At 44.2% G+C, this 24,295-nt stretch overlaps 1 protein-coding gene across 2 annotated transcripts in view; it reads right to left on the bottom strand.

Annotated features, from left to right (window-relative positions):
• Nucleotides 1-24,295, bottom strand: part of SLIT3 (slit guidance ligand 3) — a 641,932-nt gene that overhangs the window by 49,028 nt on the left and 568,609 nt on the right. For both annotated transcript variants that reach the window (XM_050794632.1, XM_050794633.1), the window contains 5 exons: nt 14,034-14,102; nt 12,515-12,586; nt 11,839-11,910; nt 1,823-1,894; nt 406-569 (listed from right to left, as the gene is read on the bottom strand). In XM_050794632.1, the coding sequence (XP_050650589.1) occupies nt 406-569; nt 1,823-1,894; nt 11,839-11,910; nt 12,515-12,586; nt 14,034-14,102 (449 nt within the window). The remainder of the gene's footprint in view (nt 1-405; nt 570-1,822; nt 1,895-11,838; nt 11,911-12,514; nt 12,587-14,033; nt 14,103-24,295) is intronic.

Below are 24,295 nucleotides of genomic sequence, written 5' to 3'. Positions count from 1 at the left end.
ATCCCAGCATTTTGGGAGGCCAAAGCAGGACGATCATTGGAGATCAGGAGTTTGAGACCAGCCTGTGCAACATAGTGAGAACTTGTCTCTACAAAAGATGGAAAAAAAAAAAAAAAAAAAAAAAAAAAAAGATATTCTCCACTATGGAAAGACATGTACAGAAAGAAGTCAGTGAGGACATGTGTGGCAATGCCAGCAGGGGACTTGGAGAGAATGACACTTGGCCCATTAGATGAGGGTCCACATCAGCGTCAGCATCTGAGCCTCTTTGTGTGGGACCCATGGAAGAGACAGGGTGAAGGTTTCTGAAGCTGCATCTCTTGAGATGCCCTGCTCTGACAGGTTGCTGAGAACACAACAGACCCCACAAAGGACAGGGGAGGGTGGGGTGTGGGCGTCACCTACCTTTGCACTGGAAGCGGTGGGTTGGGGTGGTGAGCAGGAGCCTGTCAGCCATGGGCTCAGGGCTACTGCAGCGGGCGATGCCAGGCTCCTTGTACCCCGCCTTCACCCACTCTGACAGCCACCGAAGACTGCAGTCACAGTGGAGTGGGTTGGTTCCCAGTGCCCTAGGAGGCAGAACAGGAAGTCAGGGCCCCCTGCCCAGCTTGGCCTGTAGGCTTCATATGTTCGGCTCTCTGGAAATGCATTTTCAGACTTTGGCTAGGCTGGAGGTGTCCAACATGGGGCCAGCAGAGTAGTCGTCTCCACTGTGGCAAAGTTAATGTCTCCAGAGTGTACTTCCAATGCTGTTGATGTTTCAACTCCCATCCCAGCCCCTTCCACTTCTGAGGAGTGGTTCTCACCTACGCAGTTAAGACTCACTCGTCAACTCAACCCCATCCTAGCTCCTTTAGGGAGCTTCCTGGATCTCTGGCCATCTGATTATCTGGTTCCCTTGTCCTGCCAAAGGGCCCACTGGAGGATATACTCTGCAGAGAAGGTACTGAAACCCAGCAACCTAGGAAGCAGCTTCAGACCACTTGACTGAAGAATGCAGGGGAGGAGGGTTAAGTCCAGTATAGACATCTCCAAAGTTGTGACTGGGAAGAAAATACTAGAAATTCTGTTTTTTTAAAAAAATTGTATCTTTTAATGATTCTATTTTTGAAAGTTTTAGAATATGCATATGTAGTATATCCATCTTATAGTGTATGCACACATGAAAATAATTAAATATGCATATAGAAGGAATACAAACTCGAAAATGTTCACTGACAGAGGTGTATAAAAAAATATAGAGATCCCTGATCTGGGGAAGAGAGGTCTGGCCTAGGAGTGAGGGAACCTAGGTTCTAGTCCAACATCTCACTGACCTGATAGTCAACCTTTAGCTAGTCAGCTAATATTTATGGGCCTCAGTGTTTCCTGTGTAAAATAAGAAGGGATACCTGTTGCAGAGTGTAGAGTGGTTAAGAATATGTGCTTTGGAGTCAAGGCAAACCTGGATCTGATCCTGGGCCCTGCCATCTGCTAGCTGTGCCATGCTTAGACACAATGTTATTATATATAATAAAAGGATAAAAATGCCTTACAGCTGCAAGAAATAAATCGAAAACTTATCTTACGTGTTCAGCCCATAGTACATGTTTTCTATTAGTTCTTATTAAATATTTACACTGTTTACATAATTGAGGATTCCTTTGAAGGCTTCTGAGGTGGGGAACAAGACAATATGCATGGTGTGGATACATTGTTGTAAAATATACTGTATGCATAAGGAAAGGACATGTGCCAAAATGCTGACACTGATGACATTGTCGCTGACACTTCCATGCTTTCATGTTTTGAATGCGCACTGGGGAGAAAGACCGCTACTTACAGATGGGATAGAGATGTGAGGTCGTTGAAGGAGCCTTCAGGAACGCTGGAAATGTCGTTGCCGTGGAGGGTTCTGAAGCAGAGGGCACAGGTCGGAAGGTTAGCATCCAGTAATTTGAATTTAGCACATTTTCTCAGGGTCTCCAGTGCCTGGTCTTGCCACCCTTCAGTTTTGCTCAGAGCCCCACTGCTCCTAGCAGTAGCTGCTGCCCCCTTTGCTCTGGGTGCATGAATGTTCTATGCCCAGCTCAGCAGCAAGGATGGAGGGAGTAGAGGGTCTGGGGAAGAAGCGGGTGGACTTTTCAATCTGATAGACCTGAGCTGAAATCAGAAACCAGTCTCTTTTAGCTGTGGAACACTGGATAAGTTATGTCACTTTTCTGGGCCTTCCTTTTTGCGGCTGAAAAATGAAGAGACATATCTACCCAAGGGAGTTACTAGAGTTTCAGAGATCATGTGAAGAGCTGTGCTTAAGACCGGAAGTTCTGGAGCCAGGCTGTGTGCAGTCAAACCTGACTTTGTCGCTCACCAGCTGTGTGACTGAGGGCAAAGCAATTTACCCTCTCTGTGCCTCAGCCTCTGTTGTAAAACAAGTATGAGAATAAAAAGACTTGCCACGGAAAGTTGTCATGGGTCTGTTCATCCACGTAGAGAGAGCCAGCATTTTCTAAGTGCTAAATGACTAATCAATATTAATATTTGTGAAAGAGTCTTGAAGGGTATCTGGTATCAAGGAGCTCAGTAAATTAGTTCCCTTCGTATTTACCTAAAGAGATCTTAAGGGGGTTGAGAAATGCTACCAATCCCAGCTTCGGTGACAGAGGGAGGGGGTCCTCAGCTCCCGAGGAGAGTCTCTGGAGCCGAACACTCACTGTTATGGAAACGGCTTTGGCATCAGCCACACACATACACGAGTCTGGCACTTGTGTGCACCTGAGTGCCTCTTCCCACAGCATGTCAGAAGGGCTGGGCACCCCACCTGGTATTAATCATGCCTCTCTCCACCCTGTGGTGTAGGCAGCTAGGAGCTATTCTCACTTACACAGTGGTGCCATATACCAAGCCTTCCACAAATGCCTGGAGGACAGGTGCATGAAAAAATTCAATGAACACTGCTCCGTGCTCAAGTAGCAACACGAGCACATCCACAACACATAGATTATATTCTCCATTAAAGGATTAATCATCAACTGCATAAAAAAATCTGCAAATTCATAGAAACTCAAAGGCTTCTTTAGTGACTGATGGGCACCATCACCTGTGTTGGCGATAATCACCCTTCAGGGTAAGGACTAACAACTTTATTGCAGGCAGAGAGTCCTGGTAGAACAAAGAGACAATTAATGCTGACAGTGGAAGTACAGATGGAATAATAACGAATGAATTTGCTCTTCTTCTCCCTTCAACTGAAGTTAGCTTGCCCTTGGTCTTCAACTGACATAGAGACATGAGCCTAATTACTCTTGATAGAGAACAGTGGCTCTCACACTGAGTGAGCTTCGGAAGCTAGTAAATATGCAGATTCTTGAGCCCCACTTCCAAAGGTTCTGATTCAGTGGGTCTGGGGTGGGGCCTGAGATTCTGCATTTCTGACAAAGTCGGAGGTGATGCTGATGCCAGTAGCAAGGGTTAAAAAGATTTCTCCTTTTGCTTTAAGGCAAGGCCCTTATTTCTCTCCTCTTTCCATGTAATCTCCTCTTCTCTTTCTCCTCTTAGTTACCCTCTGTGGACATCCTCATCACCATCGGCTCCTTCCCCTCCCACCTCACAGTTCTCTGGTGAAATTCGCAGGGTGAAAGTGAACCTCAATGCTTAGGCAGTTAGGACAGCAGGAAGAAGGCAAACAGCCATCCAGAGTGTTCATGATAGCTTCTCGCCTCCCCGGGGAAGGAAGAGCTAGAAGCACTTCCTAACACTTTGATCAGCATCATTTAGCCTCTAATTCATGAGGCTATTTATGAATCATACCAGCCCCTGACTGCTATTGACTTTGATGGCTGCTTGCTGTTTTGCATATGCACCCAGCTTCATTGTTAGTCATTTCCAAATGAGGCCTAATTTTAAAATACCAGACGACCCAAGGGCAGCTTTAGCGTTGTGACACCTGCAAGTCAGGCTCCATTCTCTACTAAAAATACAAAAATTAGCCGGGTGTGGTGGTGGGCACCTGAAATCCCAGCTACTCAGGAGGCTGAGGCAGGAGAATTGCTTGAACCCAGGAGGCGGAGGTTGCAGTGAGCCCAGATCATACCATTGTACTCCAGCCTGGGAGACAAGAGCGAAACTCCATCACAAACTAACAAACAAACCAACCTGCAGAGTAACAGGATTGTAACTTACTAGGACAACTCATTAAATCTGCCTACACTGCAGGTTCTCCATCCTGGTTTGGCCCCCAAAGAAGTACTCTTGCCTGTCAAACCACCATCCTAAAGGATGCCAGAGAAGTGGAAGAACGAGTGCTCCTTCCGCTTTCTCCTCCCCTTCTCCCTGATGCCTCCCAGAGGCTGGGCTGGCAAGCAACTGTCAACTCTCAGTGACTCATCTTCAAGCACTTGGAACTCCTCCTCCTCACCTAACCCTTAGGGGATGTTAAAGGCAAACTTAAGAATTTCAGAATGCGGATGAGGGCATCACCAGGGCAACATTAGGGCACAACCATTCCTCAGTTCTGGGCTGCCTGAACCTTGGGTCTGTGAACCCCTAAGTCCTACAGTTCATACAATGAACAGTGGGAACTATCCTCATTCTAAATGTGGGTAGGGCTGCGTGAATTCTCTTCTGAGCGGGCTAAGCTGTTCCCAGGTGATCTGGGGGTTAAGAACCAAAGGCTCTGGAGTCAGCCTGCCTGGGTGTGAATCCCTCCTCTGTACTGGCTGTGTGAGCTGAGACAACTGACTTTTGGTTTGTCAGATTTTTTGGTTTCTCAGATCTTTTGGTTTCTCAGATTTTTCATCTCTAAAATGGAGGAATTCTTAGTAACTACATCTACTAGACATTTTTAGGGGGTGTGGGTTTCTCGGTATCAATGCTCTTTTCTGTAGCAGTTCCTCTATTTTCTACTGGGGATCACCATGCCCCACCTCTTGGTCCCAGTGGTTTGGACTCTGTAGGAAGCTATGGCTCAGGTCTGGCCAATCAGAGTCACAGTGATTGGTGTGAGGTTGAGCGTGCAACCTAAGGGAGCCGAGGAGAGACACTTCTGGGGCTTTCTCTGGAATGACGAGGACAGAAACAGTTTAATTTTGTGGGGTGGCTAAGCTACTAGAATGTAAACTTTTAGCCCATCGGGACCCTCTGTGTCTTAAACAGAGAAAGACTGCCTGAGAATGAAATCCACTTAGGAAAACAGGGCTGAGAGGCAGAGACACATTTCTTTTTATTTTTTATTTTATGACTATTTTTTGAGACAGAGTCTCACTTTGTTGCCCAGGCTGGAGTGCAGTGGCACGATCTTGGCCCACTACAACTTTTGCCTCTCGGGTTCAAGCGATTCTCCTGCCTCAGCCTCCTGAGTAGCTGGGATTACAGATGTGCATCACTATGCCTGCCTAATTTTTGTGTTTTTAGTAGAAATGGGGTTTTGCCATCTTGGCCAAGCTGGTCTTGAACTCCAGACCTCACAAGTGATCCACCTGCTTTGGCCTCCCAAAGTGCTGGGATTACAGGAGTGAGCCACTGCGCCCGGCCTACGTATTTCTTTTTCAGACAGTCTCACTCTGTTGCCAAGCTGGAGTGCAGTGGCATGATCTCAGCTCACTGCAACCTCCACTACCTGGGTTCAAGCGATTCTTCTGCCTCAGCCTCCTGAGTAGCTGGGACTATAGGTGTGCGCCCACTAGGCCCAGTTAATTTTCGTATTTTATTTATTTATTTATTTTTTTAGTAGAGACAGTGTTTCACCCTGTTGGCCAGGATAGTCTCCATCTCTTGACCTCAGGATCTGCCCGCCTCAGCCTCCCAAAGTGCTGGGATTACAGACACATTCTGACAGTATCATTGCAGTGCCTGCATCCAGCCCTAGAGCCCGGTATCTTCCAGTGCATTCTTCAGTTATCTGAGTTGATACATTCTCTTTATGCTTAAGGTGGTTTGAGCAGATTTTCTTCCTCTTTGCCCAGGAGGAAATATACTACTTCATAAGCTAGCTGTGAGGATTGAAAGACTGGATGCCAGGGGTTCAGAAGCACTCAGTCACATCAGCTATGACGATTGTTATCATTGTCATGACTCCTCCTCTATGTTTTTGAGTGGATTTTGGGGCCAGTCCTCTGGGAGTTACCCACATAAGGTAGAAGCCTGAAAGTGCGCGGCTTGTATGTCAAAGGCCATGGTGAGTCCTGTGACCTGATTCCAGGACTGCAGAGGAGACACTGCATTTTGGCAGAGTGGTCGGTGCCTGTCCCCTTTCTCTCTGCGTCTTCCATTTCACCCCACTCCTCAATTCCCATCAGAGGCCTCTCTGGGTGAGGAGGAAATCACCTCATTTTTACACAGGCCAGCTCCCTCCAGTCTGAAACGGGTGCAGATAAAAACAGATGCTAGTCTGCGATGGGGAAGCAGGTAGAATGTGGTAGAAAGAGCACTGGGCTAGGAGCCCAGAGGTGAGTCCCAGCCTTGGTTCTGCCTGTGCCTTGGGGCCACTCGGCAGCATCTCTTCCCACTCCTGCCCCCAGAAGCCACGTTGCAGCCACCCCTGTGGCTTCTTGTGATTCCCCCGGTGATATGCCTTTCCTGACTTCAGGGCCCCTGTCCAGGACATTTATGTTCTCCCGGCCTAGAATGTTCTTCCCTCCCATCCCTACTTAGGTAACCCCCTCTGGTTTCTCAGCCTCAGTCCTTCCTGAAAGCACAAGTTAAGAAGAGTGATTCTGAAAACAAATAGTCTCGGGTTTAAATTCCAACTTGACTACCTACTGATTGCATCACTTTGGGCAAGTTACTTCATCTCATTCAGACTCTATGTACTGATCTGTGAAATGGGGATAACAGTGGTGTATCCTTCACAAGGTAGAAGGTGACTAAGATAACATAACCAAAGCACTTAGCCCTGTGCGCAGCGCATAGCCACGGTTTGATGAATGTCAGTGGTGATTATTAACCTTCCTTTCAGAAAGCCTTTTGGGTGGCTAAGACTGGGTTGTGTGCCTCTCACTTGCATCCCCATGGCTCTTCTCTCAGGTATCACCCTGTATTGTAGTTGCTTATTTACTTAACTTCTCCTTCTAGACCAAGAGTTCCCTGAGGGCAGCAATTGTGTCTCATTCACATTCTGTTTTCTTTCCCCCTTCAGAGTTAAGCACAGCAACTAACCCATAGCCAGTATTCAGGAGAGGATGAGTGATCTTGAACAAGTCACTAAACCTCTCTGAATCTGTCTTTTCTTTTTTTTTTTTTTTGAGACTGAAACTCGCTCTGTGGCCCAGTCTGGAGTGCAGTGGTGCTATCTCGGCTCACTGCAAACTCCGCCTCCCAGGTTCACGCCATTCTCCTGCCTCAGCCTCCCGACTAATTGGACTACAGGCGCCGCCACCACGCCCGGCTAATTTTTTGTATTTTCAGTGGAGATGGGGTTTCACCATGTTAGCCAGGATGGTCTCCATCTCCTGACCTCATGATCCACCCGCCTCGGTTTCCCAAAGTGCTGGGATTACAGGTGTGAGCCACTGTGCCTGGCCTGTCTTTTCTTCTTATACATGAAATGTTTGGACAGAAAAATTTTCATTATTCACTCTTCAATCCTAAATTCTGCAGTTAAACTTTTGTTTATTGATTTTTATTTTAGAGATGTCAAAGTGCCAGCCCTCGCCCATGGTTGGGAGGCCACAGTGAGTCACCCTCCGGCTCAGCAGAAGAATTTTTCTGATGCTCTAATAGCTGGTCAAAAGTGGAATAGAGTTGCCTGGTAAGGGAGTGAGCTCTTTGTCTCAGAAGGTAATCAAGCAAAGGGCTTCTTTCCATGGATGTTTTAAGGAGAATTCAGGCAATTAGTAGAGCAGTGATGAACAGCCCCATGTGTATCAACAGCACAATTCTCACTTCAGGGACTAGGAGCTAAAAATACTGAGGATGGTGAACGATAAAGGATGCTGAATGATAATCCCACTGGCTCCTTCATGGGCACACACTGAAACTGCCTGCCAGAGCTAACGGATTCCAGGTGGCCCTCCTGTGCCTGGGGCAAGACAGTTGGGACCACACACATACAAGGCATGTGACTTGGTGTGGGGCAAAGATCAGGGGATGCATGGATCCCCTAAGAAGGATGAGGATGTCCACAAGAATGTTCTCTTTTTGCTATTTTCAGATTCGGAGCCAAGTAGAAAAAGCATTTTTCACACAATGTTTTGTACTCAGGGCTAAACGACCACCCTCCTGTTGTGCTGTCCTGAAATGTATTCATATCCACCCATACACAGACACACACGCACGCACGCACGCACACACACACACACACTCCCTCTCTCTCTTAAATGTCAATTTTCTCTTCCTGCTTTCCAGATCGCTTTTTGGCCTTTGTCTACTCCAAAACTAAACCTTGACGCTCATTCTTTTTCCTGCTGCAAACACCCAACATCTCTGGGTCTCTGGTCATTTCTGAAAGTTTAATTAAAAGAATGAAACCCCTCAGAAATGAGGAAAGAATATATAAATGTTCAAATGCAGTTGTAGATAATGTAATTCTTGATTTTAAAAAGCCAATCTTTCTTCTAGCTCCCTCAGTTGTAAATATGTTACCATCTATGTTGCCATCTTCATTCATCTTTATTGATTTATTATTTTTTTTGAAACAAGGTCTTGCTCTGTGTTATCCAGGCTGGAGTGCAGTGGCTCAATCACTGCTCACTGCAGCCTCCACCTGCCTGCCTCAATTGATCCTCCCACCTCAGCCTCCCGAGTAGCTAGGACTACAGGCACACACCACCATGCCTGGCTAATTTTTGTAGTTTTAGTAGGGACAGGGTTTCACCATATTGGTCAGGCTGGTCTTGAACTCCTGACTTCAGGTGATCCACCCGCCTTGGCCTCCCGAAGTGCTGGGATTATAGGCGTGAGCCACCCTGCCCGGTCTTCATTCATCTTTACCTTTGCCTTCATTTGTTATAGAAATGACTTTATATAAACATTATCACATTTTTTTTCATTTGCTCTCTTATAGTCTTTCTTCATAGGTATAAATGTTTACAAGTTATAATTGTAACACATATACAAGTTAGGTGTATTTCTCCATGTAGCGCTATGCGATGAGCGCTTCCCCCACAGTGCTATCTAGTTTTCGTCTTTGCCTCTTTTAATAATTGCACTTCATTGACTGGTTGCCTCATGGTTTCCTTAAACATTTCCCCACTGTGGCCCTTGTAGGTAATATTTAAAATTTAGGTTAAAAAAAAACAGTACAACAAAGATTTTAATGCACAGAACCTTTCCCTCATTTTGGATGATTCTTTAACCTAAATTCCTAGGTGTGTAATTAGTGGGAGAAAGGATACAAATATTGTAAAAGAAATGTAGCCTATAAACATTTTTACTTTTCCTGAATTGGCCCTTAGGCAGAAAACGGTTGCTCCCCACTGAGGTAGATGGTTGGACTGAGGTGCTCTAAGATCCCTTGTTATGCACAAAATCTCATGATTCTAAAATGATGATGCTAAAAGCCTATTAATTCTTTTTTTTTTTTTTCCTTTTGAGACAGGGTCTGGCTCTATTGCCCACGTTGGAGTACAATGGCGTGATCTCAGCTCACTGCAAACTCCGCCTCCCAGGCTCAAACCATTCTCCCACTTCCGCCTCCCAAGTAGCTGGGACCACAGGAGCATGTTCCCATGCCTGGCTAATTTTTTGTATTTTTTGGTAGAGACAGGGTTTCGCCATGTTGCCCAGACTAGTCTTGAAGTCCTGGGCTCAAGCAATCCTCCTGCTTCGACCTCCCAAAGTGGTGGGATTACACTTTGGTGAGAGCCACCACGCTGGGGCAAGCCTACTCATTCATATTTCAAGAAGCAAGTGCCAGCGTGTTGTATGGTTACGTGTGCTGCTGATGAACTCATGGCAGTAGTAGCGCCGGGCTGGGGCAAACACGATGCCAAGGAAGGAGAAAATCCTGGCCAGGCTGGTGGTGTTCACCCCATCACCCCCACCACCCCAAAAGACAGACAGATGGACAGGCAAACATTTTCTCTCCCTCTTACATATTGATTTGCCCCCACCATCACTACACTAATTACAGACAGATGCATGCAGATTCCTTCAAATTGGCAGGTCCCACCTCCTGGCAGCGAACCCACGCACAGAACTATTAGACTGGGATGGAAGACAATAGGTTGGGATTGAGGGGGAATGGTAGGAGAAGGAAGGGGGAGCAGGTCCGGCTTCAGCCCTGGCCAGTGATACGAGCCCATCTCCTGCTGTGTTCAACTGGAAACAGGGAAATGGTTGTGCTGATGTTTCCATTCTCAAACTCCCCAGAGAAGGTGGATAATAAATAAGTGACAGTAACAGATTGCACACTGTCAGCGCGGGCACTTCTTTGCCCCCAGAGAATTGATTTTTAATAACAGCGCAGATGACATGTGGCGGGAGTTGTCGCTGACACCGGTGTTTTGTGGGCCTCAATAATTCACATCAGCCCAGAGACTCCGAAATGGACTAGCTTGTTGGGTGCTGTTTGTGGATTGCTACTGAGCTCTGGAAAGGGCCCCGGGTCCCAGGAGGTTGGATTCCGCAACCTCCTACCTGCTAGACCTTGGCCAGTGACTTCACCAGTCTGGGCCTCGGTTTCTCCATGTTTAAAATGGGCAGAATTGTCTTGGTCTCACAGCAGTGTTGCAAAAGGTGAGAGGGAGAAAACTGTCCCATAAAATATGTTGATCACCATTATAGTAATAATGATCTAAAAAGTCAGGAAGTTGACAGGTTTGGGGGCGGAGTATCTGGCATCTCTGTTTTCATGAATAGCATTCAAGGGTGATATTCAAAGGACCAAAGGAATTCAAAGGAATGTGCTAATAAAGCAGAAGCAAGATGGGAAGGCACAAAAATCAGGAGTTAATCAGGCCTAGGGTTGGGGGTGGTGGTGGGGTGCCTTCCTGCCCTAGCAAGCTATGATATAAGAATAGTAACAAGTGAATATTTCTTAAGCATTTACAGTGCCAGACCTGTGCTAAGTACTTCATTTACAGTATCTCATTTAATCCTCATAAGACCCTGTGAGGCAATTACCATAATTATCTGATTTTATGGATGAGAAGACACTCAGCTACCCATGTGTAGGACAGGGCCAGGCAGGCAAGGAGAGCGGGCTGGGTGTGGAGGCTGCAGCCTGCACGACTCTGTTTAAAGGGGCAGGGCTGCTCAGCCATGCAGGAATGCAGAGGCAGGGCCCTGGTATGGCCAGGTCTCTCAATTTTCCAAAAGAATATAGAGGGTGGGATTTGTGCAAGAAACCTCCCGATATTTAAATGTTGACAGCTTATTAAGCTTTGTGTTTTTAAAAAGACACTTTATGAGCCAACCCCACAATTGCTAACTAATAGCTGTCTGCGAGCTGGACGGGGCCCTGGGTTTCCAGCTTGTGATCTCTGGGGTAGGAGCTGTGTTTCCATGCAGAGGTTCACCATGCTGCATCGCCCCTCTGAGGAAACGACTGTAAACAGAATGATGTCGAAACGTGGCTATGGCCACACACTATGCCCAAACTAGAGGGCAGGATACAACTGCATATCCTAATCCTCACAAGGGAGGTGCTATTGATCCCATTTTACACATAAAGAAGCAGAAAGTTGAAGGGGCTGAGTGATTTGCTCAAGGTTCCACAGTGGTAGTGGGCTGGAGCCTGGGAATGGCAGACTCTCAAGGGTACTCTCTCCACTCCACTGAGCAAATAAGGGTACTGGGTAGGAAGGTGTGTTTGGTGGAGTGGGCTTTGGGCAAAGGAGAGTGGGGAAGGAGAGTGCTTAGTCTGCTTCCTGCTGTCACTCAGCAATGTGTAAGTCAAAATCAGCACGCTGGGGTACTCACAGCACTCGCAGGGACCGCAGCCCGTTGAAGGCATGGATGGGGATGCACCTCAGCCGGTTGTAGCTCAGGATCCTGTGGAAAAGGAGGCACGTGCCCTGTTGTGTCTTTCTACTCTCTACCATGCATAGATGCACTGTTCACGTTGTGAACCAAAGCAAATGGTTTATCTTTTTAATGTGGATATATTGACAGAACATCCCCTAAAGGGACAAGAAACCTCGTCACCAATCCAGGAAGTGCACTGGCTTTATTTCCTCAGTTTACTCAGGTTCTGTTGCAGGCTGGTTTTCTAACCAGCTTGTCCATCACCTCTCTCTCCTGTCCAGTGATGAGTGCTCACAATGTGCAAAGCTAATGGGAAATAAATGGGTCTGAGCAAAATATAATTGTGTAGGAAAACCATTTACTGGGAAAGAAAATTCACAAACCACAAAAGGTACTCCTAAGACAGCCTTCTTCAGAAGCGATGAGGTTCTAGTTCCTCTCTAATTGCCTGGACAGTGGAAGGCTTCCTACTTTATCTTCCTTCTGATGATTAAGGTCTATCTTATGCTAGGGCAGCCATAGGCCTGAGGGTCATTAGGGCAGAGAACCCAGTCCTGCTGGGAGGGAGGGAAAGAGTGACCATCTCCTGCTGGGCCCACGGGCATGGTAAACAGCATCTCAGCATACTCACAGAGTGGAGAGGTGAGACATGTTGCTGAAGGTGTAGTTGGTCAGCATGCTGATGCTGTTGTTGCTCAGGTCACTAGGAAAAGTAAAACAGAGGGGTCATGCTTTTGTCTTAGTTGCATCTGTAGGAGGCCATTCCCAAGTATCACATACCTGCCATCCACCCACCCATCTACCCATCCACCCATCCACCCACCTATTCATTAATTCACTCATTCATCTATCCATCCCGCTGCTGGCCTATTTATCTACTCTCCCACTCACCCATCCGCTTGCCCACCCACCCATCCATCCATCCATCCATCCATCCATCCATCCATCCATCTACCTACCCACCCACCCACTCACCCATCTACCCCTCATCTATTTATCATATTTATCCCACACACTCACCTGCCTGCCTGCCCACCCATCCATCCATCCCACCCTCCTTTTCTCCCTCCCACCATCCATCCACCCACTTATCCACCCACTCATTCATCCAAATGGTCATTTTCCATTCAAACACTTATTCAATCATTCAAGCAATTGTCATACATTTATCCATCTTTTCACTTATGCAGATAGTCAATCATTCAGTTACATGACTATTCAGCCATTTCACTGTACCAACAAAATATGATAAATATAATAACAATCTCTCCTTGTTTTAGTACTTTTCCCCCTGATTAATTCTTTTCACTGTTCCTCTATCCCCCTTCTCTTCTGACATTCATTTATTCCATCTTATCAGGTTCTCTCTTAGGAGGACTGAGGTTGGTGGGGGTGCAGTCCTCTGCCAGCTGCAACCTCGAGCTTCCCTGTGGGGATAAACATTCAGAGCTGCGGCAATGTTAGCTGCACATTAGAATCACCTGGGGAGCTTTTAAATCCTCTGATGCCTGAGTTCCATGCCCAGATATTCTGATTTAATTGATCTAGCATGGGCTTGAGCATCAGTAGTTTAAAAAAAAAAAACAAAAACTGCTCAGGTGATTTCTGTAATCAGCTGACGGTGAGGACCATTGCTTTAGAGCAGTGGTTCTCAACTGGGGGCACTTGTGCTCCTTCAGTGACATTTGGCAAAGTCTGGAGATATTTCTGGTTGTCAATACTGGGGGAAGTATTACTGGCATCTAGTGAGGAGAGGCCAGGGATGTTGTTAAACATCCTATAATGTCTATGACAGCCTCCCAACAACCAAGAATTATCTAACCCCAAATGTCCATAGTTCCGAGGTTGAGAAATCCTTATCTAGCGGCTGGTTTCAGGAGTTTATAGGAATCCAGCCCACAGAGAGATGGTGTCCTTTCACCTTTTCTCAGTAGGTCTCCTACTTTCCCAAGGGTAACGCTCTTTCATTCTGCAAGAACTCCCACTCTCCCTTTGTAGGCTGGCTTCTGGTCCTCCTCAGCAGACATAGGCATCTTTCAATTACCACTTGCATCAGCCTGCAGCTCTGTTTCCTCTCACCATCCACCTCAGTTTCCTGAGCGACCCCAGGAGGGAAAAATAAACACCCCACCCAATACTGGGCTCCTTACATAAGCGTCAGGTGTCGGAGGGCGGACAGCTCTCTGGGCACGGCTGTTAGGTGGTTTCCTTCCAGGTACCTGAAAGAGGCGCGGAGTGACAACACCTGAGAAAGAGACACTGTACAAATTCTCACCTTTTCAGAGAAGCCTCCCTGACTTTCCAGGCTGGATTGGGTCCCTCTTTTACTCTTAGAACCTCCCTCCCCCACTTCAAAGCATGACTATATTTGTCATTTAATATTTATTTGATTATCAAATTAATGACATTTTTTCTCCATTGGACTGATACATTTCATGTTGGCAGGATTCTTGTCTAAAATTGCCCACCATTGGATCCCCCCTGTGGCTGTTTACAGAGCTGATACATAGTAGGTATTCAATAAATATGTGTTTAATAAACAAAGCACTCATTTTATACTCAGACCTCACAATATCCTTATGTGGCAGGAAGTCACAGTTGAAGAAAAGTTCAGAGATGTTAAAACACTTGCCCAAGGTCATGCAGCAAGCAAGTGGTTGAGTTAGGACTTGAACCCAGCTCTGACTGTAGTCTTACCACAATTCCACACTTAGCTTCCAGAAGCTGTTGGGAGAATTGAGCCAGGCATGATATATTTTAAGAACCCTAATTCAACGTTGACTATCTGTGATGTACATTTGGAAACTGAGGAAATGACAGAGATAGCACTGTACTACAGTTCCCAGCAGAAGGACCACATGGCAGGAAGGGACAGGGGTTCAGAGTGAGGTTGCACCCAACAGATGGGGACTCCTTCCGGACAGGCAAAGGCTGAGCCTAGACCTGCCTGGACTTCAGCATCCTACACTGACCTGCTCACCTAGGATGAGGCTGCCTCCTCAGAGACTCAAGTGTGGCTTAAGACAAGAAAGTGTCATTGCAATTATGTAATCATGAATTACAAAGGTTATTCCTACTGTAAATAAAAGTTAATGCTATCCTCAAGCGGGGACAGGCCAATTCCTTCACCCCCACCCTTGCTGTAAACCCCTTTTTCCAGGCTTTCTGTTGCTCTCAGGACAAAGCTGAAGAACATTTAAGATGGTTTACAAGAACTGCTTTGATCTTCTTGGTGATCTAAAGCTCCCATAGTATCCTCTCTTAGAAGAGTCAACACATAGCCACTGCCATCCATTTGTCAAGTGTCTGCCTTAAGCTCCATGAGGCTAGACCTAGGTTTATCTTTTGCTAGCCTGGTGCTTCTCAAACTTCAACATACATGCAAATCACCTGGATTTTGCTAGACCACAGATTCTGACCCTAACTCTGGGGTAAGGTTGGAGAATCTGTATTTCTAATGAGCTCCTGGGTGATGGTGGTAACTGCTGGTCTGTAGACCACATTTTGAGTAATAAGGTGCTAGCACACTACCTGGTGTCCAGTAGACCTACCACAAAATGACTGAATGGGATAGAAATGGGTTAAAACAGAATATGGGTCAAGGTGTCAATGACTGAACCAGCCTTAGCTTTAAGGCCACATTGGAACGTACATTATCTTACATTATCTTTAATTGTTTAATTAAGACCAAGTAACTTTCCTCCTATGGCTGGCCCCTGGGGACTCTCATGGCACAGGATGCTGGACTGGACCTGATAAGGTCTTGGGTGGCCATGGCATATTGGACTAATGTCCTTTAGGTTTGATCCTTGGTTGTGTACCCATTATGGGCCAAGAGCTATGCTAAATCCTGGGGGAAATACAAAGATGAACCAGATTCCACTTCTGTCTCAGGGAGCCTAAAATTCAATCATGCACATGCTTAGATTGTGCCCTCAGACAGAAAAGCCAAGAGAAATGCATTCATTCATGCATGCATTAATTCAGGCACAAGTATTTATTGAACGATTATGATGTGCTAAGTATCATATATACTGGGGAACAAGATAGCCATAATGCCTGCTTTCAGGCAATTAAAAATCAAATATAGGTGGAGAGGGAGAGGGAGGCAGGGAGGGAGGAAGAGGGAGGCAGGGAGGGAGGAAGAGGGAGGCAGGGAGGGAGGAAGAGGGAGGCAGGGAGGGAGGGAGAGGGAGGGGGAGAGGGAGGGAGGCAGATGGGGGGAGAGAGAGAGTGCATGCATGAGAGCAAGCAGACAGATGTATAAAGAAATATAAATTATGAATTGCAATCTGTGCTTTCTGGGGAAGGAACAAGGAAACACCAAGGAGCTTACTGCAGAAAGATGCAGTCGAGGGGCCAGGTATGGTGGCTCATGCCTGTAATCCCAATACTTTGGGAAGCTGAGGCGTGTGGATCACTTGAGGTCAGGAGTTTGAGAACAGCCTGGCCAACATGGTGAAACCCCCCTCCTTAAAAAAAAAAAAAATACAAAAAATACAGCTGGATGTGGAGGCACATGCCTGTAATCCCAGCTACTCATGAGGCTGAGGCAGGAGAATCGCTTAAACCCAGGAGGCAGAGGTTGCAGTGAGCCAAGATTGCGCTACTACGCTCCAGCCTGGACAACAAAGCAAGACTGTGTCTCAAAAAAAAAAAAAAGAAAGAAAAAAAAAAGAAAAGACATATGCTGGCCAGGCACGGTGGCTCACTCTTGTAATCCCAGCACTTTGGGAGGCTGAGGCAAGTGGATCACTTGAGGCCAGGAGTTCGAGAGCAGCCTGGCCAACATGGCAAATCCCCGTCTCTACTAAAGATACAAAAATTAGCTAGGTGTGGTGGCGCATGCCTGTAGTCCCAGCTACTAGGGAGGCTGAGGCAGGAGAATCGTTTGAACCCAGAAGGCCAAGGTTGCAGTGAGCCAAGATGGTGCCACTGCACTCTAGCCTGGGCAACAGAGCAAGACTCTGTCTCAGGAAAAAAAAAAAAAAAAAAAAAAAAAAAAAAGGAAGATGCACAGCTGAGGAGGACATATTTTAAGACGAGGATTGATAGGTGAAAAGGGTGAAGACTTGGAAAGAGCAGGGGAGGTGGAAGAGTCTGGCAAGAATGCAGCCTGTGGACAGTCCAGAGCTTGAGTTCCGAGGCAGAGAAGGCAGGTTGAGGGGCTGAAGTCTCGTGGGCCAGGAGAGGACAGTGGGAGACAGGGCAGATCACGCTGAGGCCTTGGAGGTTATTTTATTCAAAGCACAATGAGAGGCCATGACTGCAGACAAGGGCAGAGGGTGGTGTTGCAGAGCTTCCTCGGGCCTCTCATCTGTACTCACCCTCTGCCCTCCCCACATGAAAGGCTGTGGGACATTTGCATTCTGAGTGGATGCTTGCCCTATTCCGCAGCAGGGGCAGGGGCTCAGCTGGTGGTGGGAAGGAGCAGACACCGGGATGGGGTACTTGTCTAGCTTATTCCTTTGGCCAGGGAGACTCTGCTCTGTGCAGGCTGAAGGAGGGGAGGATAAACTGTTGGGCCATCATTCACACAGCTGCAGGAAGTGTTCTGTGGACAGTGTGGCTATGGGGAGCTTGGAGGCAGAAGCTGGAGGAATGAGCAGGACAGGCAGAGAGGCGCTGGTCCAGGGAGCATCTCCTCTCGAGTGAGATCTGAGGGAGTTGCTGGGAAGGGGGTTGACCTGAGATTGACAGCAGCTTCCCACCTTCTATGCTGCTCATTCTATGCTGCCACTACTGGGGCCCAAAGACTGGCTTAGTTTGCATGTAAATCTCCAGCTAAACTTTACCACCACTTCAACTAATAATGGTACCCTAAATCACTGAGGATGTGATTATAGAGACCACTGATCCTATGCCCTGCTGACAAATTCATACAAAGATCACACTACCACAGGGACTCAAAATCAAAGCCAAAGTATCTTAATCAACAACATATATACATCCTCAGAGAACATTCTCCCCTACAAAACCAATTTCAAACAATTAGAACAAGTGACTGCGACACCAGATGTGCAGAAATCCAAGGAAGGACACAGGAAATATGAAAAAGCAGGGAAATATGATGCCACCAAAGGACCACAATTGTCTGGCAACAGATCCCAATCAAAAAGAATTCCTTGAAATGCCAGGTAAAGAATTCAAAATGTTATTCTTAAAGAAGCTCAATGAGATGCAAGAGAAATCTGAAAACCAACACAAAGAAATGTAAAAATCAATGTAGGATATAAATAAGAAATTTCTAAGGAGACAGACATCTTAAAAAAAAAAAAAAAAAAAAGCCAAAGCCCAGGTACAGTGGTTCATGCCTTTAATTCTAGCACTTTGGGAGGCCAGCAGGAGGATTGCTTGAGCCCAGGAATTTGAGACCAGCCTGCGCAACATAGTGAGACCCTGTCTTTACAAAAAATAAAAAGTTAATTGGGTAAGGTAGCATGCGCCTGTGGTCCCAGCTACTAGGGAGGCTGAGGTGGGAGGATTGCTGGAGCCTGGAAGGTCAAGGCTGCAGTGAGCTGTGATCACACTACTGCACTTCAGCTTGAGTGACAGAGTTAGACCCTGTCTCAAAAACAAAAACAAAAACAAAAAAGCCAAGCAGAATTCTGAAACTAAAAAATTAATTGAAGGAAATACAAAATACATTAGAAAATTTCAATGATAGACTACAACAAGCAGAAGAAAGAATCTCAGAACTTGAAGACAGGTCTTTTGAAATAATCCAGTCAGACAAAAATAAGGAAAAAAGAATAAAAAGAATGAACAAAGACTTTGAGATGTGTGGGAGTATATAAAGCGACCAAACTTATGTATTGTTGATATTACCAAGGGGAAAAAGAGAGAAAAAAGTTAAACTTATGAATCGTTGATATTACCAAGGGGGAAAGAGATCAAAAAGTTTAGAAAACATATGTGAGAAAGTAATTGATGAAAATTTCCGAAGTCTATCAAGAGAGTTAGACATCCATTTACAGGAGGCCCAGAAATCTTCAGGCAAATATATTGCAAAAAGAATATCATTATAGCATATTATATTAAGAATGTTTAATATAAAAGTGAAATAAAGGATTTTAAAATTAGCAACAGAAAAGCAGGGAGTCATATACAAAGGAAAACCCTCAGACTAACAGAAGACTTTTCACAGAAACCTTACAGGTTAGAAGAGAATGTGATGGCATTTTCAAAGTGCTGAAAGAAAAAAAAACCTGTCAGCCAAGAATTTTGTATTCTGCCAAAGTAAGCTTTATAAATTAAGGATAAAGTCCTTCCCTGACAAGCAAACACTAAGGGATTTGCCACCACTAGAGCAATCCTATAGGAAATGTTCAATGAGGTCTTAAATGTAAAAATTAAAGGTCAATATTCACTGTCACAAAAAATCATGAAAGTAGAAAACTCACAGTTCATATAAAACAATTATACAAAGGAGGAAGAGAAAGGAATCAAATGGCAACACCACAGAATTTCACCAAACCACAAAGACAGAAAAAGAAACAAACAATTTATAAAACAACTTGAAAACAATCAACAATGTGACAGGAACAAAGCCTCACATATCAATACTAACCCTGAATATAAATGGATTAAATGCTCTACCTAAAAGATACAGATTGTCAGAATGGATAAAGAAACATGATCCAACTATATGTTGCCTACAAAAAACTTATCCTACCCATAAAGACACAAATAGACTGAAAGTAAAGGAGTGGAAAAAGATATTCCATACAAACAGAAACCAAAAGTGAGCAGGAATAGCTATACTTATATCAGATAAAAAAGACATATCACATAAAACAGTAAAAAAAGACAAAAAAGGTCATCATATAACGACAAAGGGAGCAATTCAGCCAGAGGATGTAATAATCCTAAATATATACACAACCAATATTGGAGAATTCAAATATACAAAACAAGTAATACCGGACCTAATGAAAGAAACAGACAACAATACAATAATAGTGGGGTCTTGGTAACACCCTACCGACAGTACTAGACAGATCACTGAGACAGAAAATTAACAAAGAAACACTGGACTTAAATTGGACTTTAGGCCAAATGGACTTAATAGACATTTACAGAAATTCTACCCAACGACTAAAGAATATACATTCTTTTCACCAGCACATGGAACATTCTCCAAGACAGACCACAAGCTAGCCCACAAAACAAGTCTTAACACATTAAAATACCTGAAATTACATCAAGTATTTTCTCAGATCACAGAGGAGTAAGGCTAGAAATCAATACCAAGACAAACTTTTGAAACTATCCAAATACATGGAAATTAAACGGCATGCTCTTGAACAACCACTGGCTCAACAAAGAAATTAAAACGAAAATTTTAAAAAATCCAAATGAATGAAAATGAAAAAACAACATACCTGAACCTATGGGATACAGCAAAAGCAGTGCTAAGAGGGAAATTAATAGCATTGAATGCCTACATCACAAAGGTAGAAAGATCACAAATTAACAACCTAACATCACACCCCAAGAAACTAGAAAAAGAAGAACCAAAAAAACCCAAAGTTAACAGAAGAAGAGAAATAACAAAGATCTTGGTGAGACTAAGGATTCTAGTATGAACAACAAAACAGAAAAGAAGTAACAAAAATCAGAGCAGAACTAAATGAAATGGGGACCAAAAGAACAATACAAAAGATTAACAAAAGAAAAAGTTGGTTCTTCAAAAAGATAAACAAAATTGATAAATCACTAGCTAAACTAACCAAGAAGAGGGAAGATCCAAATAAATACAATCAGAAATGAAAAAGGAGACATTACAAATGATATTTCAGAAATACAAAAGATCACCAGACTATTATGAACAACTATACAATCACAAACTAAAAAATCTAGAACAAATGGATAAATTCCTGGAAGCATGCAACCTCCTGAAATTGAAACAGGAATGGTAGAACGTTTGAACAGTAGACCCCTAATAAGTAGAGAGACTGAATAAGTAATACAAAATATCCCCCCCCCCCCAAACTGCCACCAAAAAGCCCAGGACCATAAATCCAAAGATGGATTCATAGCTTAATTCTAACAAGCACACAAAAAACTAATATTAATCCTCCTGAAACTATTTCAAAAAATTGAGGAGGAGGTAATTCTCCCTTACTCATTCTATGAGGTCAGTATCACCCTAATACCAAAACCAGACAAGGACACAATGAAAAAAGAAAACTACAGGCTAATATCCTAGATGGACATAGGCATAAAAATTCTCAAAAAAATACTAGCAAATTGAATCCAACAGCACATCAAAGAGATAATAGACCACCATCAGGTGGGATTTATTCCAGGAATGAAAGGATGCTTCAATATACACAAATCAATAAATGTGATGCATCACATAAACAGAAATAAGGACAAAAACCATATGATCATCTTAATAGATGCAGAAAAATCATTTGATAAAATTCTGCATCCCTTCATGATATAATTTAGCAAACTACGCATACAAGGAACATACCTCAAATAATAAAGGCTATATACAACTAACTCACAGCCAACATCATCCTTGAAAAAAGTTGAAAGAATTCCCTCTAAGAAATGGAACAAGACGCACTTTGGGAGGCCGAGGCGGGCGGATCACAAGGTCAGGAGATCGAGACCACAGTGAAACCCCATCTCTAAAAATACAAAAAATTAGCCGGGCACGGTGGTGGGCGCCTGTAGTCCCAGCTACTCGGGAGGCTGAGGCAGGAGAATGGCCTGAACCCAGGAGGCGGAGCTTGCAGTGAGCCGAGATCGCGCCACTGCACTCCAGCCTGGGCGACAGAGCAAGACTCCCTCTCAAAAAAAAAAAAAAAAAAAAAAAAAAAAAAGAATTGGAACAAGACAAGAATACCCACTTTTACCACTCTTACTCAATGTAGTATTGGAAGTCCTCACCAGTGCAACCAGCGAAGAGAAAACAAAAGGCATCCAGATTGGAAAAGAGGAAGTCAAATATTTCTGCTGATGATATAATCTTATATCTAGAAAATAAACACTAAATATTTGACCAAAAAACTCTTAGACTTAATAAATGAATTCAGTAAAGTTTCAGGCTACAAAATGAATGTTTAGAAATCAGTAGCATTCCTAAACACCAATAACTATCTAGTCAAGGACCAAATCAAGAAGGCAATCCCACTTAAAAAAGCTAAGACAAGGACAAAAACAAAAACAAAAACAAAACCCTAGGAATATATTTCACCAAGGAGGTGAAAGATGTCTATCAGGAGAACTACAAAACACTGATGAAAGAAATTGTAGACAACACAAACAAATGGAAAAACATCCCATGCTCATGGATTTGAAGAACTAACGTTGTTAAAATGACCATACTGCCCAAAGCAATCTACAGATTCATTGCAATCCCTACCAAATGACCAATGTCATTTTTCACAGAATTAGGAAAAAAATCCTAAAATTCATATGGAACCAAAAAAGAGCCCAAATAGCCCAAAGCAATCCTGAGCAAAAAGAACGAAGCTGGAGGCATCATATTACCTGACTTCAAATTATATTACAAGGCCATAGTAACCAAAACAGCACAGTACTGGTATAAAAATGGACACATACGTCAATGGTACAGAACAGAGAACCCAGAAATAAAGTCACATTCCTACAACTAACTGATCTTCAACAAAGTCAAAAATATACACTGGGGAAATGACACCCTATTCAATCAATGGTGCTGGCAAAATTGGATAGCCATATGCTGAAGAATGAAACTGGACCCATACTTTTCGCCATATAAAAAAAATTAACTCACAATGAATTCAAGGCCCAAATGTAAAACATGCAAATATAAAAATCCTAGAAGAAAACCTAGGAAAAACTCTTTTGGCCATTGGCCTAGGCAAAGGATTTATGACTAAGTCCTCAAAAGCAAATGCAGTAAAAACAAAAATATAAAAATGGGACTTAAACTAAAAAGCTTCTGCACAACAAAAGAAACAACAGTAAACAGACAACCCGCAGGATGTGAAAAATATTTTTAAAGTATGTCTAAAGAAAGGTCTAATGTCCAGAATCTATAAGGAACTTGACAAGAAAAAAAAAAAAAAACATTAAAAAGTGGGCAAAGGACATGAATAAACATTTCTCAAAAACACACATACACTTAGTCCAACATATGAAAAATGCTCACCATCACTAATCATCAGAAAAATGCAAATCTGAACCACAATGAGATACCATCTCACACCAGCGGAATGACCATTATTAAAAAGTCTAAAAACCACAGATTTTTGGTGAGAATGTGGAGAGAAAGGAATGCCCATACGCTGTTGGTAGGAATGTAAATCGGCACAACCTTTATGGAAAACAGTATGGTGATTTCTCAAAGAACTAAGAATGGAACTACCATTTGATCCAGCAACGCCACTACTGGGTAAACACCCAAAGAGAAATAAATATTACATCCAAAAGATACCTGCACTTGTATGTCTGTCACAGCACTATTCACAATAGTGAAGATATGGAATCAACCTCAATGTCCATCAACAGAGGATTGGATAAAGAAAATGTAGTGTATATTCATGGACACAGGGAGGGGAACAACACACACCGTGGCCTGTTGAGGGTTGCGGGGCAAGGGAAGGGAAAGCATTAGGACAAATACCTAATGCATGCAGGGCTTAAAACCTAGATGATGGGTTGATGGGTGCAGCAAACCACCATGGCACATATAAACCTACATAACAAACCTGCACATTCGGCCGGGCGCGGTGGCTCAAGCCTGTAATCCCAGCACTTTGGGAGGCCGAGGCGGGCGGATCACAAGGTCAGGAGATCGAGACCACAGTGAAACCCCATCTCTACTAAAAATACAAAAAAAAAAATTAGCCGGGCGCGGTGGCGGGCGCCTGTAGTCCCAGCTACTCGGGAGGCTGAGGCAGGAGAATGGCGGGAACCCGGGAGGCGGAGCTTGCAGTGAGCCGAGATCGCGCCACTGCACTCCAGCCTGGGCAACAGAGAGAGACTCCGTCTCAAAAAAAAAAAAAAAAAAAAAAAAAAAAAAAAAAAAAACAAACCTGCACATTCTGCACATGTATCCCAGAACTTAAAATAAAAAAATTAAAAAAAAAAGAAGATGTGGAATATCTATATACATGGAACACTACTCAGCCATAAATAAGAATGAAATCCTGTCTTTTGCAGCAATGTGTATGGAACTGGAGGCCATTATCCTCAGTGAAATGACTCAGAAACAGAAAGTCAAATACTACATGTTCTCGCTTATGAGTGGGGGCTTGACAACGGGTACACGTGGACATACCAAGTAGAATAATGGACACTGGAGACTACAAAAGGTGGGAGGGTGGTGAGGGCTGAAAAACTACCTGTCGGGCACAATGTTCAGTATTTGGGTAATGGGGACACTAAAAGCCTACACTTTACCACAACACAA

Source organism: Macaca thibetana, chromosome 6 (genome assembly GCF_024542745.1).
Source record: "Macaca thibetana thibetana isolate TM-01 chromosome 6, ASM2454274v1, whole genome shotgun sequence".
Classification (NCBI taxonomy): Eukaryota; Metazoa; Chordata; class Mammalia; order Primates; family Cercopithecidae; genus Macaca; species Macaca thibetana.
The sequence above is the reverse complement of the archived record's forward strand: the minus strand, read 5'-3'. Positions and strand labels throughout refer to the sequence as shown.